This window comes from Talpa europaea (genome assembly GCF_964194135.1).
Source record: "Talpa europaea genome assembly, chromosome: 4".
NCBI lineage: Eukaryota > Metazoa > Chordata > Mammalia > Eulipotyphla > Talpidae > Talpa > Talpa europaea.
This window is the reverse complement of record NC_140070.1, coordinates 552,163-568,310: the sequence shown is the minus strand read 5'-3', so window position 1 is coordinate 568,310 and position 16,148 is coordinate 552,163. Positions and strand designations below refer to the sequence as shown.

The window sequence follows — 16,148 nt, the reverse complement described above, 5'->3', positions numbered from 1 at the left end:
GTGCCGGCACTGAGGTCAGGGCTGCGGTGAGGCTCAGAGGACGCCCCTCGTGCCGGGGTTTCTCCCAAGGTCGCTAGCAAGCGAGGTCTTTGTAATAGTCCCGACGCATCTCATGCGCCAGTTGGGCAGCTGGCGCGTGAGTCAACCTGCGGTGTCCAGGGAGAGAGCGGCAGGCGGGCGGGGCCGGAGCAGAACGGCTCCCGTGGCCGAGAGCGCCTGGGGCTGGCCCAGAGGTGAGGCGCGGGCAGCCGGGCCGGTGCGGGGGAGGAGCAGGGGCGCTTCCTCTCCCAGGCTGGCCACGGTCCTCCCCCTGGCACACTCAGCCCTGGTCTTGGGGTTGCGCTCTCACTAGCCCACATATCCGTGAAGCTCTAATAATTAGCATCATTAAATAATCACCACCGCAGCGGCACCGTCAGCTCGGGCTGTTACAGGGCAGGCGAAGACCGGGGCACACCCCGACACTTGTTCTCAGGTTCCTCCCTGCAAGTCCGAGAAGGGGTGCTGGGGCTGTGGGGGTCGGGGGCCCCACCAGGGTATGGCGGCCAGCCTCCCTGGGCAGGGGCAGCAGGCAGCCCGCTCACCCCCACGCCCCCTCGCTCAGCCCCGTGGCATGGCCCCCTGAGCCTCCCTGAGGCCGGTCCCGGCGCCCAGGCCTCGCACGGAACCAGGCTCGGCGTCACCCGAGCTCCTTGCGCCCAGGAGGACGCAAGTGTCCGCCCCAGAGCCAGGGCGCTGGCCTCCTTCCTCAGGCGACTCGGAACCCCACAGCCACTGCGCGCACCAGAGAGGTGGCTGACCACTGGCTCCTTGCTCGTGGCCCTGGGGGTTAAAGTGATAAAAACCAAGTTCACAAAGTTCTTCTCAACTCCCCAAGGAGACTGGGCTTGCTGCACACACTCAGAAAGGTCTAGAAAAACGGAGCCTGGGGGCCATTTCCACGGCCAGTTTGGAGCTGCGGTGTGTCCACTGCGGAGGGAGCGCCCCAGGACCGGGGTCACACCTGCCTGCAGAAGCCACGAGTGGACAGAAACCACGAGTCTCTGCTTAGTGTCCGCCCGACACCGCGTTCTCCTCGGGTGAATGACGTGTCCCGCTTCGCTCCCTGGACGCTCCTGGTCGCTCTGTCTTGCCTGCCGCAGAGCAGCACCGAGGGCCACGGAATCAGCGGCGCCCCAACTAGCGGTGTTACCAGGAGTGTGGAACCCCACTCTTCTTTAGTGATAACAGCGTGGTCTCGAGGGGGCCACCCCATGCCCCACCCCACGCCCCCGCCTCACCTGTGTGCCCATGACGCACCTTCCCTGGCCGGTGACACCTGGCGCTGCGCACGTTGCTCTCCCTGAACACCGGGATTAAATGTCGTTTGATTTATTCACTGCGCGGCCACGAGGGTCCCTGGCTTGGAAAGTGGAGCCGCCTCCCTCTTGCCTTTTCTCTGCCCGCTCGCCCGGGAGCTGGGCCGTGTCCTGCACCCCGCAAGCCGCTCGGGAAGAACGATGCGGAGGCGCCCACAGAGACCGGACGCCGGGGAGGGGCATGAGCGTCAGAGACACCAGCTGGAGACCCCACAGCAGGCGCCCAGCCGGCCCCACAGAGCGTCCCCGCGGCGCCACTGGGTGCCGGCCGCTCAGCGACTCGTCCGGCTGCAGAATCGCCTGAGCCCGGGTCAGCAAGGGGCTGGCACCATGTCTAGGAGTCGAGGTCAACCCCTCAGCCTCCCGCGGGAGTGTCCTGTCCTGCCCTCGGATGTCACCTCCTGTAATGGATCGAATTTTAGATTTGTGTAATGGAAAGATAAACAGATTTTAGATGAATGCCTTTCCAGAGAGTGAAGAATCACGTGCAAAATACGCTCCGTCTTGCTATGCCACCGACAGAAAATGTTCGCTCACTGTCGTTTACTGGCTAAAAACCACATTTTGCTGGATAAATATTTAGGTGCTGAACTTTACTCATCTGCAGTTTTATCTTCTTTGATGGCTTGAGGGCTCTCGTCGCCTTCCTGATAAATTCATTTGTTTTCACTCTCAGTGGGCTAAAACCGTGCTGGAATCTGTTTATAATTTGCCTGGTGACATAAACCAGCTGAACAAATAAGGTTAGTATTATATTTATATGCACATTGGCTCTGCACGATGAAGTTAAAAGTCATTTAGCTGACTTAATACACTGTGTCGTAGAACGTCCTAGTGCTCATCGACACTATAACAAATTAAATAAGCAAGGGTCGAAACTGTACATCCCTCCCTGTAGTGGAAGATTGGAATTTGCGGTAGTGAGTTATCACACAAATCAATCATCAACAATAGTTTATAGATTAAGAATAAAAACTTCCTGCCTCCCTGGTGGCGCAGGGGGTTGAGCGCCGCCCTGTGAAGCTGTCCGCAGCCTCGGCAGCGCGGGTTCGATCCCGGCCGGCCGGTGAGAATCCCACATGGCGCAGCGACCTCTCCTGCCTCACCCGCTGCTCCCCTCAGCAGTGCTCTTGGTCTGTCTGCCTGTTCTGTTCCCCACTCTGTCTCTGGTGAATCCTCTCACCCTCCCATGCCTCTGGCCTTTTCCCCAGCTCTTGTATAGAAATAAGTAAATCTTTTTTTCTTTTTTTTTTTTTAAGATTTATTTATTTACACAAGCACTGGGTACAGTCAGAAGCGCGGGAGGGTGAGAGAATTCACCAGAGCCAGAGCGGGGAGCAGAGCAGGCAGAAGGACCGAAGGACACTGCTGAGGGGAGCAGCGGGCGGCAGGAGAGGTCTGCGCGCCATGCGGGACCCTCCTCCGGTGGCCGGGGAGCAGCCGGGGATCAAACCGGCGCTGCAGAGGCTGCGGCAGCTTCACAACCCAGCGCTCAACCGCTGCGCCACCAGGGGAGGCCCGAAATAAGTAAATCTTAAAAAGGAAGAATAAAAACCGCTATTTCTAGAAATGTAGATTTCAGGTTGGCCTGAGCAATGCCGACGGCTCTCTACTGGAAATTTTACACCAATTTTGAACCAATTAATAGTGAGATAACTAATTAGCAAACATTTTTATTTGTGTTGCTTTTCAAGTTTATAAACTGATGACATGGAAAGCAGGACAGTTGTGTGCGCGGATCAATGTTCGAATGTTACCTCGCTCCCTGGAAATGATCAAAACATAAACTGGACTTCAGAGAATTCTTTCCCAGAGCAAAATCATTAAGAATTGATCCAGTTTAAATTGAGAATCGAGTGTCTCCATCCCCACGCGTTGGGGCGACAGCGTGGCTCTGTTTATGTCGCTGGCTCTGGGACCCACGAGGTCTCTGGAAACAGGAGGCGCAACTAACATGAGGAGAAGATAGAATTTAAGTGAGATGGTGGCACAGAAGAACAAGCAGTCCCCACACTTCCCTCAGCTCCTTCTGCGCTTCCTTTTTTTAGCTCCATTAAGACTGACCTTGCTCTTGTGTGGCCGAGATCTGTGAATCCGCACAACACACCATTGTGCGGCTTTCGCCCAACCGCCTGCTTCTCTTGCAAGCCTAATTTTGGCCTGTTTTTCCAGTCTACTCATTGAATGTACCTATTATTTTATTTACATAAAGTACGTGTTAAGAGCTTTTTTTTTTTTTTTTTGGAAGTGTTTAGTTTCAACTTTTTCTAAAATTGCAAGGACGAAAAGATCTGCGTTGTGCCAACTCCCAGAACAGCGATGAGAACAGAGAATCGGAGCAGGTTGGTGGTGGAGGAAGCCGGGGTGTTGACTCTTCTGTGCTGCCCGGGGCGGCGGACACCCGACCGGCAGGTACCTGCAGGGAATGCTCCGGTGCCCCGCGGGCAACCGTGCAGGCTCCCGAGGAGCGTGCCGGGTGGCCATCTAGGCGAGACGGCGTCGACCTCACTTCGTTCCTCTATCAAGGCGTTTGTTTCGTTTTCAAGTTTACGGACCTTGTTGTAACAAAGAGGTTTCCAGGTGGCTCGGCCCTGAGTGTTTCGAGCTCCGTGAGTTGACAAGGAACTGCAGAGAACAGGTAGATGTTCTAGACTTCGTGTCTGTGTCTGTATCTCAAGCCAAGGCACTGGGATTGTTCTAGCAAACCACCGGAATGAAAGAACCCTCGGTAGTCCTGTGTTAGCTCATCCACACAAACATGAAACATAAGCTCACACGCGTGTCTTGCCTAGAGGCCTCAGCCACCTGAGCCTTGCTCAGAGCTCGCAGGGGGTGTGGGGACTGCAGCTTCAGCCATCTTCACTGCACACTTGAAACAAGGGAATAAAATGACATGCTGTATAGCATGACTGGCACGTTGAATACCCAAAACATAAAATGGCCTTTCTGGAAGCTACTATTTGTGTCAGATAAAAACAAATGCAGCCTGAGGACGGAGCCCAGCACCCCCCATCAGTGCAATTCAGGGCAATCCAAACACCGCAGGCCCAGCCCTCAGAGCTGCAGCCGTGCACAACGTGCCGGCCAGCGAGGCAGCAGGGAAGGTGCCGGCGGAGGAGCAGGGCCGGCCTTGCTGGGCAGAGGCACGGCGTGAGGCCGGGGATGCGGCCCCTCCACAGCCAGGGCTGGAGCCGGGGCCGCCTGGACTCTGGTTTCAACCCCACATTTCTCAACCGCAGGGCCAGACGGTAGGTTTGGGGAATCCCAGTCGCTGGAAAGTGAGGGGAAATCCCACAGAGGTGAGACCCAGGGCGCAGCCCCAAACAGTCCTGCGTTCTGCCCAGCGCCGTGGCCGAGTCTTGAAGAGGAGTGTGAGCAGCAGATGCACAGCAGGGTGGCTGAGGGGACAGGGCCTGAACCCAGACTTGAACCGGCCCCCCAGGGTTACCTGTTTGAGTCCAGCCAAGCGAATTGCTTAGGGTCAGAGAAGCAAAAGATCCCCACCCCCCAAAATACTAAAAGAAAGAAAGATGCCAACATTCCTGGAAACATGCAACAGAATCCAGAGTTTGTTTGGGATGACCTCATTCTAGAGACAACGATAAATTATCAGCAGACCCCTCCTGTCTCCCCGCTGCTCCCCTCAGCAGTGTGATTCAGTCAGTCTGCCTGTTCTGCTCCCTACTCTGTCTCTGGTGAATCCTCTCACCCCCCCCCCCACACCTCTGGCCTGCACCCCAGCTCATGTATGCATGAATAAATGTTTAAAAAATGTTTAAAAATGTTTAAAAAATGTTTAAATGTTTTAAAAAAATGTTTAAATATGTTTAAAAAAAAAAGAAGAGACGTGACCTCCGAGCTGCATCTTGCTCTGTCCCGGCCACCCCTGCCTGCTGCTGCGACGGCTGCTCGGAGCCGGCACGGGGCAGCCCGAGCCTCGAGTGTGAGGCGTGTGTGCCTCCGACAGCTCTGGCAGAGAAGCAGGCCACAGCGTTTCCAGACGACTCTTTTTAATAAAGCTTGAGCTATTTATATGAATTCAATCATGGGAAGCTTTTAGATGCAAATGAATATGAAAATCATAAATTAGTGATACCCAGTGCCTGGTAAACTGCTTATGGCTATAACTTTAATTAAGACTATTTTCAGCCGGTAACTGCCAGCACCTAGAAGAAAAATTAGACCAGGCTAGACGGAGGGACGACCGGGAGAGGACAGACCCACGGGCTGCCCCAGATGATTGCACCCCTTGTCGTGTTTCCTGTACAAATGTCTTAAAATTAGAAGATGCAAGTTTAAAGCCCCCTCTCCGAAGGCCAACGTCCCAGCTCCAGAAGAGTTGACTTACCCGTCGCCTGAGCTGAAGAAACCGGGGCTGCTGTCGTGGTGGCGGTGACCAGGCCGTCCGGGGGCCCAGGGGCCAGCTGGGAACCCACACGCTCCCTCCCCGTGGGGGCCGCGGGCCTTGGGGCCTGCTGGCCTGCCCAGGCTGAGTCCCTTGCTGGGCCTTGTGCTGGGGAGTCTGGCAGCTGGAGCAGGAGGTGACCGGGACCCTCCTCAGCCGTTCCCAGGCAGCTCCTGCTCGGGAGCGCAGGCGAGAGCACAGCCTGCTTGGGTTTTACATTTTGCATTAATTTTCCAAGCTGCTTCCTGCACTCGCCTTAGACACAGACGCGTTTTGTTGTAGGAGGAAGCGTTGGGAGACCCCAGGGCCCCATGGGTGAGAGGTAGTAGCCGGGCCAGCGTCCACCTCTATGCCTGAGGAAGCTGTCCCGTCGTGTTCCTCACTGTCCAGATGCCCGACCGACAGGGACGGCGTGCCCATTCCCCTAGGACACCCGCTCCCCTGCCAGGGGCTCCCTGGGTGGCGGATCCTCAGACCCACGTGAGTTTGTTCTGTGACGCATCCATGGGGCAGGGTGGAGGTGGCTTCAAGAGGACGACGGGATGTGAAGGCAGGGCTCACATCGGTTCCGCCAGGACCTGTGGATACTGACCGCATGCCTGTCCCCAGGTCAGTGGGCACTGACCACAAGCCCGTGCCCAGGATCTGTGGGTGCTGACCACATGCCCGTCCCTGGGTCAATGGGTGCTGACTGCAAACCCGTGCCTGGGGTCTGTGGGTGCTGACCTCACGCCTGTCCTTGGGTCAGTGGGTGCTGACCGCAAGCCCATCCCTGGGTCATTGGGCACTGACCACAAGCCCATATTCAGGATTTGTGGGTGCTGACCTCACACCTGTCCCCAGGTCGGTGGGTGCTGACCACAAGCCCATGCCCAGGGTCTGTGGGTACTGATTACACGCCCATCCCGGGTCTGCGGGTGCTGACCACACACCTGTCCCCGGTTCTGTGGGCACTGACCGCATGCCCATGCCCAGGGCCTGTGGGTGCTAACTGCACATCTGTCCTGGGGCTGCCGCAGAGGCCCGTTGGGCGGCTTCAACATGCAGCTAAAATGCAATCGGCAGACGTGACCGCTTGGGTGAATAGACTCATTTTAAATTAGTTTTTCCCAAACACTGGTCATCCTGTGCTGGCCAGGCCGACGTGTCTGCGTCTTAAATCTTAGCAAAGATTTATTTTCACCCATTATTCACAATTAGGGCATTTTGCTATTTTTAGTGAAATTGATGGCGCTTTGATAAAGCCACGTGCGTGTGTTTTTTGCTGCGTGCCCTAGAAGCCCGTGTTTTAATTCATCCTCATTATTTCTATCTGCTTGTGGACATTGCTCACATCACGATTCTAATGATTTTTTTTAAATGGAATCAGTTGGCAGCAGGGACCCTCATCCCGAAATCCTGAACGCGTCCAGGACTGGTGCTGCCAGAGGCTCCAGGCTCTCAACCCTGTCGCTCCCGTTGTCCCGTCTGCTCGGCTCTTGTGCTTTGAAAACTCCCGTATTCACTCTCAGCTTTGATCCCTACTTACGTCGTTAGCCGTGCGGGGGACAGTGACAAACGAGGCATTTGTTGCTGCTTCGTGGTTTCTGAAACGCTGTCTCGTCCAACGGGTTTTGGAAAAGTGTGTGATTGTGCCTGTTTTCACCCAGCCAGGGCATGCAAGTCTCATCAGGCGCACTCCCGGGGCGGGGGTCACTCTCCAGGTGTCCTCGCGTCGGGCGGCTGTGTGTGGTCGGCCTGCTGAGGGCTGGACTGGGCTGGACGTGCACAGCGGGGACACGGCTGCCTGCCAGGCGGCCTCGGGCCGAGCTGAGCCCCGGGTGGGGCTCTGGTGACCAGAGCGGGCCCTGGGCGGCTGACCCGCTGTCCCACGCCGTTCTCGACAGCAGAGGACAAACTCCAAAGAGGATGCCGTCCGGGGGACTGCCAGGCCCGGGACATGGCGCAGGCGCTATTTGGCCCCCGACAGAGGAGCTGAGCTGATCAGGCCTCTGGCTAGTCCTCTCAGTGAGTTGTCCAGCCCCAAGCTGCTGACCAGCTGTGGGCCAGGTGCCAGCGCCACCGGGGGCTCCTCCTCCTCCTCCCCAGGGCAGCACCCCCGGCGCCCTGCTGCTCAGCACTTGGACCGCACACCCTCCCGAGGAAGAGCGGCTCCCTCAGAAGGCCCCCTCCAGAGCAGCGCCTTCCCCCGGAGACACGTGTCCTTACCCTTTAAAAATAATCCTGGGAATGGGCCTCCCGGTGGCGCAGATGGTTGAGCGCTGGGTTGCGAAGCTTCCCGCAGCCTCTGCAGCGCCGGTTCGATCCCCGCCTGCTCCCCGGCCACCGGAGGAGGGTCCCACGTGGCGCGCAGACCCCTCCTGCCGCCCGCTGCTCCCCTCAGCAGTGTCCTTCGGTCCTTCTGCCTGCTCTGCTCCCCGCTCTGGCTCTGGGGAATCCTCTCACCCTCCCGCGCTTCTGACTGTACCTGGTGCTTGTATAAATAAATAAATAAATCTTTAAAAAAAATAAAATAAAATAATCCTGGGAAAGTGACGTGACGCCTGCCCTGATGAACCTCAGGCACAATCAGGCAATCAGGCTCGTGCCTAAGTGCCTCGGTGCCAGGCTGCGCCCGCTTGTGACGACGGCCGGTCCGTGGACAGTCTCTAACCCTGGCCTCTGCCCTCCTCCCACAGTCCTGCCGAGCCGCGCCTGCGGGACCCCTGGAGAGATCCTGAAGGGCGTCCTCCACGGCGCGGGGTTCAACGTCGGGGACAAGGTCCGCTACAGCTGCCTCCCGGGCTACGTGCTGGAGGGCCACGCCACCCTGACCTGCATCCTCAGCCCCGGCGCCGGCGCCTCCTGGGACTTCCCGGCGCCCTTCTGCCGAGGTGGGCGGGGCCCCTGGCAGGGGAGGGGTGGGGGGGCTCTGGCCCTGGGGGGAACCTGGGCTGGGGGGGCCCTGGGGAGGGGTCCTTTGGGGGATGGGCTGGGGGAGTCCTGGGCTGGCCCTGGGCTGGGGGGGCCTGGGTGGGGAGAGGCTCTGGGGCTGGAACTAAGGGTCTGCTCCCAAGAGGAATCTTGTCTGTGGCGAGGACGCTGGACGCCATGAAATTCAGATCTAGCCTCAAGCATCAAATTTCTTCTTGACGCCTTGACGCCGCTGCCCAGCCTTGCCGGGCTTCCCGCCCCCCCAACGTCAGCTCCGCGGTTCCCCCTGTACCGTCCTCCCATGACAGACGAGGCCGGCCCTGCGCCCTCAGCTGCCCCCGGCCGCGTCCGCACAGGCGAGCCCCCACCCCAGGTGCCGGTCCTCAGGGTCCCCTGCTGGGCCGCAGGGGCTGCCACAGCCGTGTTTTCCGGCCGCAGCCCTAACGTCGGCCCCATGTGTATGTCGTCCTCAGCTCCCTGAATTCTCAAAAATTTATTTACTGAGCCTCCCCCGGTGGCGCAGCAGTTGAGCGCTGGGCTGCGAGGCTGCGGCACCTTCTGCGGCGCCGGTTCATTGCCCGGCCGCCGGCGAGGGGCCCACAAAAAAAAAAAATTATTTACTTGTCTGTTTTTATTGAAGTCCCACTGGCTCACGTCCTGGCTGGGGTCCTGGCAAGGCAGGATCTACCCCTCAGTCTGCCGCTGCAGCCCACCTGTCACCCCCATCACCAAGGCACCCACAGCCCCCCGCTCCCCGCCTGTTCCCACCCACTCCCCCTCTGCACACCTCAGATCTGTGGTCGCCCCTCTGCTCCCTCGCTCCCTGGGCGCGGCTGCCCCAGCCTGTGACGCGGGTGAGAGCCGTCGGTGTGAACACGGCCGGGGCGAGGCTCAGCCCACAGAAGAGGCTCAGCCCACAGAAGAGGCTCAGCCCACAGAAGAGGCTGGGCCCGGCGCCCTCGCGCTGTGCCGCAAGGCCACACGTGACCTCCTGAGCCGTTCTCGCGCATCAGTCTCCTCAGACAAACCCGCGGGCTCCGTGTCTCCGTGGTCTTCCCGTCCTGCAGCGGCTGCCTGGAGCGGGTGGGCCAAGCCCGCTCCCCGCCCCTCCCAGCGCCCCGGCCCCTGCGCAGACGCAGCCCCGGGCCCACTCCCACCCCGCGGTCTGGCTGCCTCCCCAGAGCAGGTGGAGGAGGCGCCCGTGCCCTGCTGGGACGCGCGCTCCACGCAACACTGACTAACAGCAGCTCCATCCCCCGGAAGGAAGGCTGCTCGCCCAGGGAGCGGCGACCTCGTTGCCTCTGTCTACACGCGCGCGCGGGCGATAAGTAGTCAGCGAACGTGTCACAACACATTGTCGCTGCGCTGTGACAGCTTTGGAGAATTAAGTGGCGGCGGCTGCCTCGCTTTTGTTTCCTTTAAGAGCTCGTGGATTTTTGTCCGTTCGAGGACGTGGTGGCTTCCCTGGGCGCGTGAGCGACCGCCGGCCAGCGGCGCCGCGGGGAGCGGGGAGCAGCGGGGAGCTCGGTGCCCCTTAATAGGACGGGGAGTGAGAGGCGCCGGCTCCCTTCAGCCGGGGAATCGCACGCTCTTTACTGGATCAGCCCCCAAAGCCTCCCGCGTGCCACGCCACGTGCGACACTTCATGACCCGTCGCCCGGGTTTCATCGCAGACGTTCGCTGCGCGGGCAACGGGAAGGAAGACCAGAGAGACACGGCTGAGGGGAGCAGGGCGGGGTCAGGCACGTCACGGGAGCCTCTAAATTCTGTGATATTTAAAACCCAGCTGTGGTTGCATCAGCCACGGGAGAAGTGACCTGGCGATGAATCTCACGGAGCCACCAAGCGGGAACCAGGCCTTGCGCCGTGAGGCTGGCGGGACAGGCCTGGGGCCGGAATCCGGCTCTCAGTCAGGTCTGAGCACCGTCCTGCTCTCTCGCCACGAACTACTCCAATGCAAATCTGACCAAACCGGAAAAGCAAATCATCGGCCATGCCTGTGGACAGTGGATCTCGGCCGAGCTGCTCCATCGCCCGCGCCCGCCGCCCACCGCCGGCCGCCGGCTGTCCGCTCAGCGAGTGGGCTCGTGATGCTGCCCGTGATGCTGCCTGTCAGACGTGAGCTGTGATCGTGAGCAGGTCTAGACCGCCGTTCCCCTTTTTGCATTAATAATTGCAGTATTGTCCAGGACTGGCTCCCGGGTCGGTGCCCACTGGCCACCTACTGTAATGACGGTGGGGAGAGCTAGTGCCCAAGTGGGCGCAGGTCACAGGCCCACGGCGGCCAGCAGGGCCTCCTCCTGTGTGACAGACGGGGAGAGCCTGGGGATCCAAGTCCCAGCCCTGGACTCGCCTGGCCTGGCAGGGAGAAGATGCGGGCGCAGCGGGGCGAGCGCGGGGCTGGTGGGGCGCGGGCAGCACGGGGCAGCGGGTGGACTGCAGGCCCACCTGGTCTCCCCAGCCTGAACGGATGCGGGCGAGTGGGGCCGGGGAAGCAGACCAGGCCCCGGCGTACACAGCTTCAGGGCAGGAGGGGGCACGAGGGCTTTGCCCATGACAGGAGGGAGGGGGGTTCGCTCCCGAGGACAGAGGACCCCCAGGCAAGTGCCGGCGCGTTGGGACCAACGGCCCGCGCTGGGGACCAGACGATGCCCTGGGGCCCTGGGGGCATCAGCTGCGCCTTGGAGAGGGGGTGCAGCACCGTGGAGGGGCACGGACAGGGTGTGCCCCCAGTGGCCTGGGGTTTCCGCACCAGCTGGAGCCGGGGGGCTGGGGAGGGGCCACCACAGCGAGGACAGGTGGCCGGGTCGGAACACAAGAGTCAGGGACATGAAGGAACCTTCTCCTGTGGCCTCGGTGGCGTCTGCAGCCGGGACAAGACAGCACCCACCCGGCGGTCAGCTCCGGCCAGCACCCCGCCCCGACCCTCAGCTGCTGGGGCGACCCCTCTGCGGCAGCGTGAGGTCACGAGGAGGAGAAGCTGGACAGAGCAGAGAGGCTGGAAACCTGTGCTCAGATGCCACAAAATCATTTCAGGGACCATCGACGGGTCACTGCGCGCCTCGGAGCAAACAGCAGCACTTTGCGCGGGAGCAGCGCTGCCCAGAGCCACCCTGAGCCTCACCCCATTCCCCTTGGGGGTCCCCAGAAAGACTCAGCTCCGCCTGCGGGCTCGGGTGGGGCGCAGCCTCGGGGGCCACCAGGAGAGGCCGGGGGCGCTGGAGGGAGCGAGTGCTGCCTCTCCTGGTGATGTGCTCAGACACCTTCCTAGACGACTTGAGACTTTACACCCACCGTGCGCCCCCACGTTCTATAAAGTGAAGGCTGGGGCTTGGGCATCTCCTGAGGCCGAGGCAGAGCGGGGGTCGGGGTCACATTCTCGTGATGATTTTTCTGCTGTTAAACATTCAGGTGGTTTCAGTTTTTCTTGATGATAAATGCGGCCAAGCACGTCTCTAAGTAACGTTTTATTCTGTATTTTGAATTATGCCCCTAAGGCACATTCTTTGCAACATGTATACCCAGGCAAGGCAGGAAATAAGTTCAGAGTTGGGAGGAAAACTTTGCAAACGTTTCAGAATTCCTCAGGGAAAGAGCATTCCGACGTCCGCGTCCACGTGGAGTTAGTCCCCCGCACAGAGATCAGCAGAGTCCGCACGTATTTTATGAAAAACTTCATCTTCCTTTTGGAGTAACTCAGCAGCAAACTCCTTTTAGCTGTAGAACTTTTTCTTGCAATGCAAGGATATGTAAGGACTCAGTAGAGGAAACCCTTTTAAAGAAGTAACTTTGCGGAGAGTATCGGGGAGAGAAGCCGGGACCACCCCCAACTCGGGGCGGCCACCTCCCTGGCAAGCCCCGAGTGCAGTGACTCAGTAAGGGCCTCCCCAGCAGCACAGCAGGTTGAGCGCAGTGCTGTGAAGCTGTCCGCAGCCTCTTCAGCGTAGGTTTGATCCCCAGCTGTCCAGGGAGCTACCCACATGGCGCGGCAGACTCTCCTGTCTCCGTGCTGCTCCCCTCAGCAGTGGATTTCAGTCAATCAGCCTGTTCTGCTCCCCGCTCTGTCTCTGGTGGATCCTCTCACCCCCTGCATCTCTGGCCTGCACCCCAGCTGTTGTATAAAAAAATAAATAGATCTTAAAAAAGAAGATTCATCATTTTATTACAAACTGTACGCTCTGTATGCTCATTTTAAGCATTTGCTGGAAGTTTGTTTAGGACATAACTTCCTTTTCTTGCTGCACACAGGAAGAGAGGGCGAGACCGCCCGCCACACAGCACTCACTTGACTAAGCCCCCAACTTTTCAGTTTCGAGATCCTCTGGATAGAGGGAAATCCATAGCAAAGTAAAATTTGATACATCTTTTCTTTTAATGTTCTTTACCATTTATCATTTTTTAAGATTTATTTATTTATGCATACAGGAGCTGGGGTGCAGGCCAGAAGTGCGGGGGTGAGAGGACGGCCCAGAGACAGAGTGGGGAGCAGGCAGGCTGACCCTCGGGACCACACTGCTGAGGGGGCGGTGGGCCCGAGGCCGGTGACTTGCTCCAGGCCTGTGGCCCCTGAGCCCCGGTGGGCCCGCCACGGTCTCGGTGACCGTTTCGCTTTCTGCCTGGACTTCACCTCTTCTTGAAATGTCCCTGCCGCTCTGCTGAGACTAAAAAGACCATTCCCAGACTTGTGGCTCAGCTACTTGTTGAAAACAAACACAGCAAAGCAAACATGCTGACAAAGTCCCTCGTGGGCTCGTGTGATTATAAACCCTCCCTCTTGGCAGCTAATTTTTGTCTGAAACATCACTCTGAGGCTGGTGGCGGCTTGGCGAGAGCCACATGGTCCCATCACTGCATGGACTTCCTTCCTCCCTCTGCCCTCAGAGACGGCGCCCTGGGCACGGCCCGAGTCCACCCCGCCAGGGAGCCCTGTCACGCTGGCCGAGGCGAGGAGGCGCCCCACAGGGGGTGACGCTGCAGGAAATGTGGGTGTCGACCTCCAGGGAGAAAAGCAGCAAGAGAAAGTGACCTTGTTGCCAATGCCTGCTCACACGGGGCCGGTTCCTGGGCCGAGGGCAGTGCCCGCACGGGACAGGTGGAAGGGGGTGCCCTTCGCACCTGGCAGTGGGGCACAGCCAGGAGGCGACCACCGAGTGCCCTGAGGCAGTGGGCAGGCTGCAGCGCAAAGGCCCTGGGCAGGCACGGGACGGCTCTGGACCAGGAGGCCGCCCGTGGCCGGGCGGAGTAGACGGCGCTCCCTGGCCCGGTCAGAGGCCTCAGGCTGTAGATGCGCAGCATTGAGGGCGGTGGAGCGACCCACGGACATCCGCACGAAGCGCGGCTTGCGCTGACCTCCCTTCGTCTTAGGGAAGGAACATCCTAGTATCTCCATGCGCGCGTGCAGATGTGAAAGAAAGCACGCCCGTCGCTGCGTTACCCTCCCGCTGTATCCGTGAGCTGTAGACCAAGAGAAGCGCCAGTTTTGAATAAAGGTCATGGCGCCCGGACAGGGCCTTTCAGCCTTAGGGTCCACTCCCAGCGGCACCCCTGTGGGTGCGCGAGAGGTGCCCTGTGGTCGAGCGAGACACGGCCTTCCTGGAGTCTCAGCAGCGGCTCTACACGGAGGCCGCGAACTTGGAGAGAAAACAGCGCGCGGGGGTCTGATCCCGGCAGGCGAGGAGAACCCCTGACCTTCACTCATCACCGCTGTCAGGACGCTCCTCGGCGCATCCCGTGACGGACGCGCTCCCTCAAATCTTGACGTAAGGCTCGTCTCGCTTCTGAGGCTCTTTCCGCCGCACCAGCCTCCAGAGCCCGCAGGGGCAGCGCTCGGTGCTCGCTGAGTGGAGACGCGAGGGGCTGTGAAGCAGGTTCCACACAGGCCAAACCCTAAGTGGTTTCCCGGGGCTCCTGGCCATCACCCCCCGTGGACGGGCTCAGGGCCACAAGACGGGCCGTCGTGGACGTGACTGTTTCCTTCGCTGCAACCGAACGCCGTGTGCGACGACTTCGAGTGTCCGGATGCGTCAAACAAGGGGCCGGCCAGTTAGCTGTTTTCTGAGGCAGGAGCAGCCGGGCCGGGCTCGGGAGACGCCGGCCTGGTCCTGCCGTCTGGCGGGGCTGGGCTGGGCCGTGGCAGGCGCTGCCCCCCGAGACGGTGCCATCTGTTCTGGGGTGCAGGCAGCACCTCGCTTCACTTCTGCAGCTACAAGGAATTCCTATAGGCTTGAAAATTTAAAGACTAATCAGCTAAATATTTGATCAAAGTGATTACACAGAATTTACTCGAACCTAAACATGGTTTAGAGCAGGACACTGTGGAAAGAAGGAAAATTCCAAATAAACGTGCTGTCTCTAGCATGACAGTGGTTACTCTGTGACTGTGTCCTTGTTTAAAAAATGAGATTTCTCTTTATTTTACAAAAAATGAGCGCCCAAGTTCAAATATATACTAGGTTAGGCAACCACCTTTCCTATTGCATCGGAGACTTTCCTATCCAAAAAGGTATGTGCAGAATTGCGTTAAAATAACAGTGGCAGCAGTTTTACATACACAAGGGTTAGAATTCACGAGTCTCATTCATCAACCGAGGGCATCGTTCAGGCGTTGAAGTGTTTGCTGGTGAGCGCACGACGACGTCTTCAAATCACTCCTATCGTAATTATTCCCACACCACAGTTATTCTACGCTTTGAGACTCTTTGTTCTTAAAGTCTAAGTGTTATTTGTATGTCTAGGTCATGATTGAGGCCAATTTGTTCTGTTTTTCATAAATCATTCATTTTAAGTGCCTGGCAATATGCTGACACTGATTAATCGTGATGCGGCTTCGTGGGCCATGTTGATATTTCATGACTTTATGAACAAGTCCTAGACGCAGTTTTATGAAAACAATCAGAGCCTCTTTTTTGACAACAGTGAAATAGGAATAACAATAATCGCCTCATGCATTTTTGAAATGATTAAATAAAATGGTTCACATGGAGAATTAGTACAGACTAAACTGTACTCAGTAACTTTTAGCCCCTAAATTGGGGAACTATTAAAAGACCTGAGCCCTTAGGTGACCCGTGTGCACTTTGTCAAATGGCCCAAACCTTCCCGTCAACGCACAGTCGAGCCAGGAGTGTGGATTCTGTGAGCTTCACCCTTTCCTATTTCCCTTTTCAAAAATGTATTTTCAGGGCCTCCCCGGGGGCGCCGCGGCTGAGCGCTGGGTTGCCAAGCTGCCCGCGGCCTCTGCAGCACCGGTTCCATCCCCGGCTGCTCCCCGGCCCCCGGAGGAGGGTCCCGCATGGCGCGCAGACCTCTCCTGCCGCCCGCTGCTCCCCTCAGCAGTGTCCTTCGGTCCTTCTGCCTGCTCTGCTCCCCGCTCTGGCTCTGCTGAATCCTCTCACCCTCCCGCGCTTCTGACTGTACCCAGTGCTGTATAAATAAATAAATCTTTAAAAAAAAATTAAAAAAATTAAAAAAAA

General features: G+C 58.4%; 1 protein-coding gene across 1 annotated transcript in view; it reads left to right on the top strand.

The window, feature by feature from the left end:
* CSMD1 (CUB and Sushi multiple domains 1) overlaps window positions 1-16,148 on the top strand; it is a gene marked incomplete at both ends in the record, with an annotated part of 639,423 nt that overhangs the window by 435,348 nt on the left and 187,927 nt on the right. The window contains one exon of the mRNA XM_084232118.1: window positions 8,442-8,636. Within this exon, the coding sequence (XP_084088244.1) occupies window positions 8,442-8,636 (195 nt within the window). The remainder of the gene's footprint in view (window positions 1-8,441; window positions 8,637-16,148) is intronic.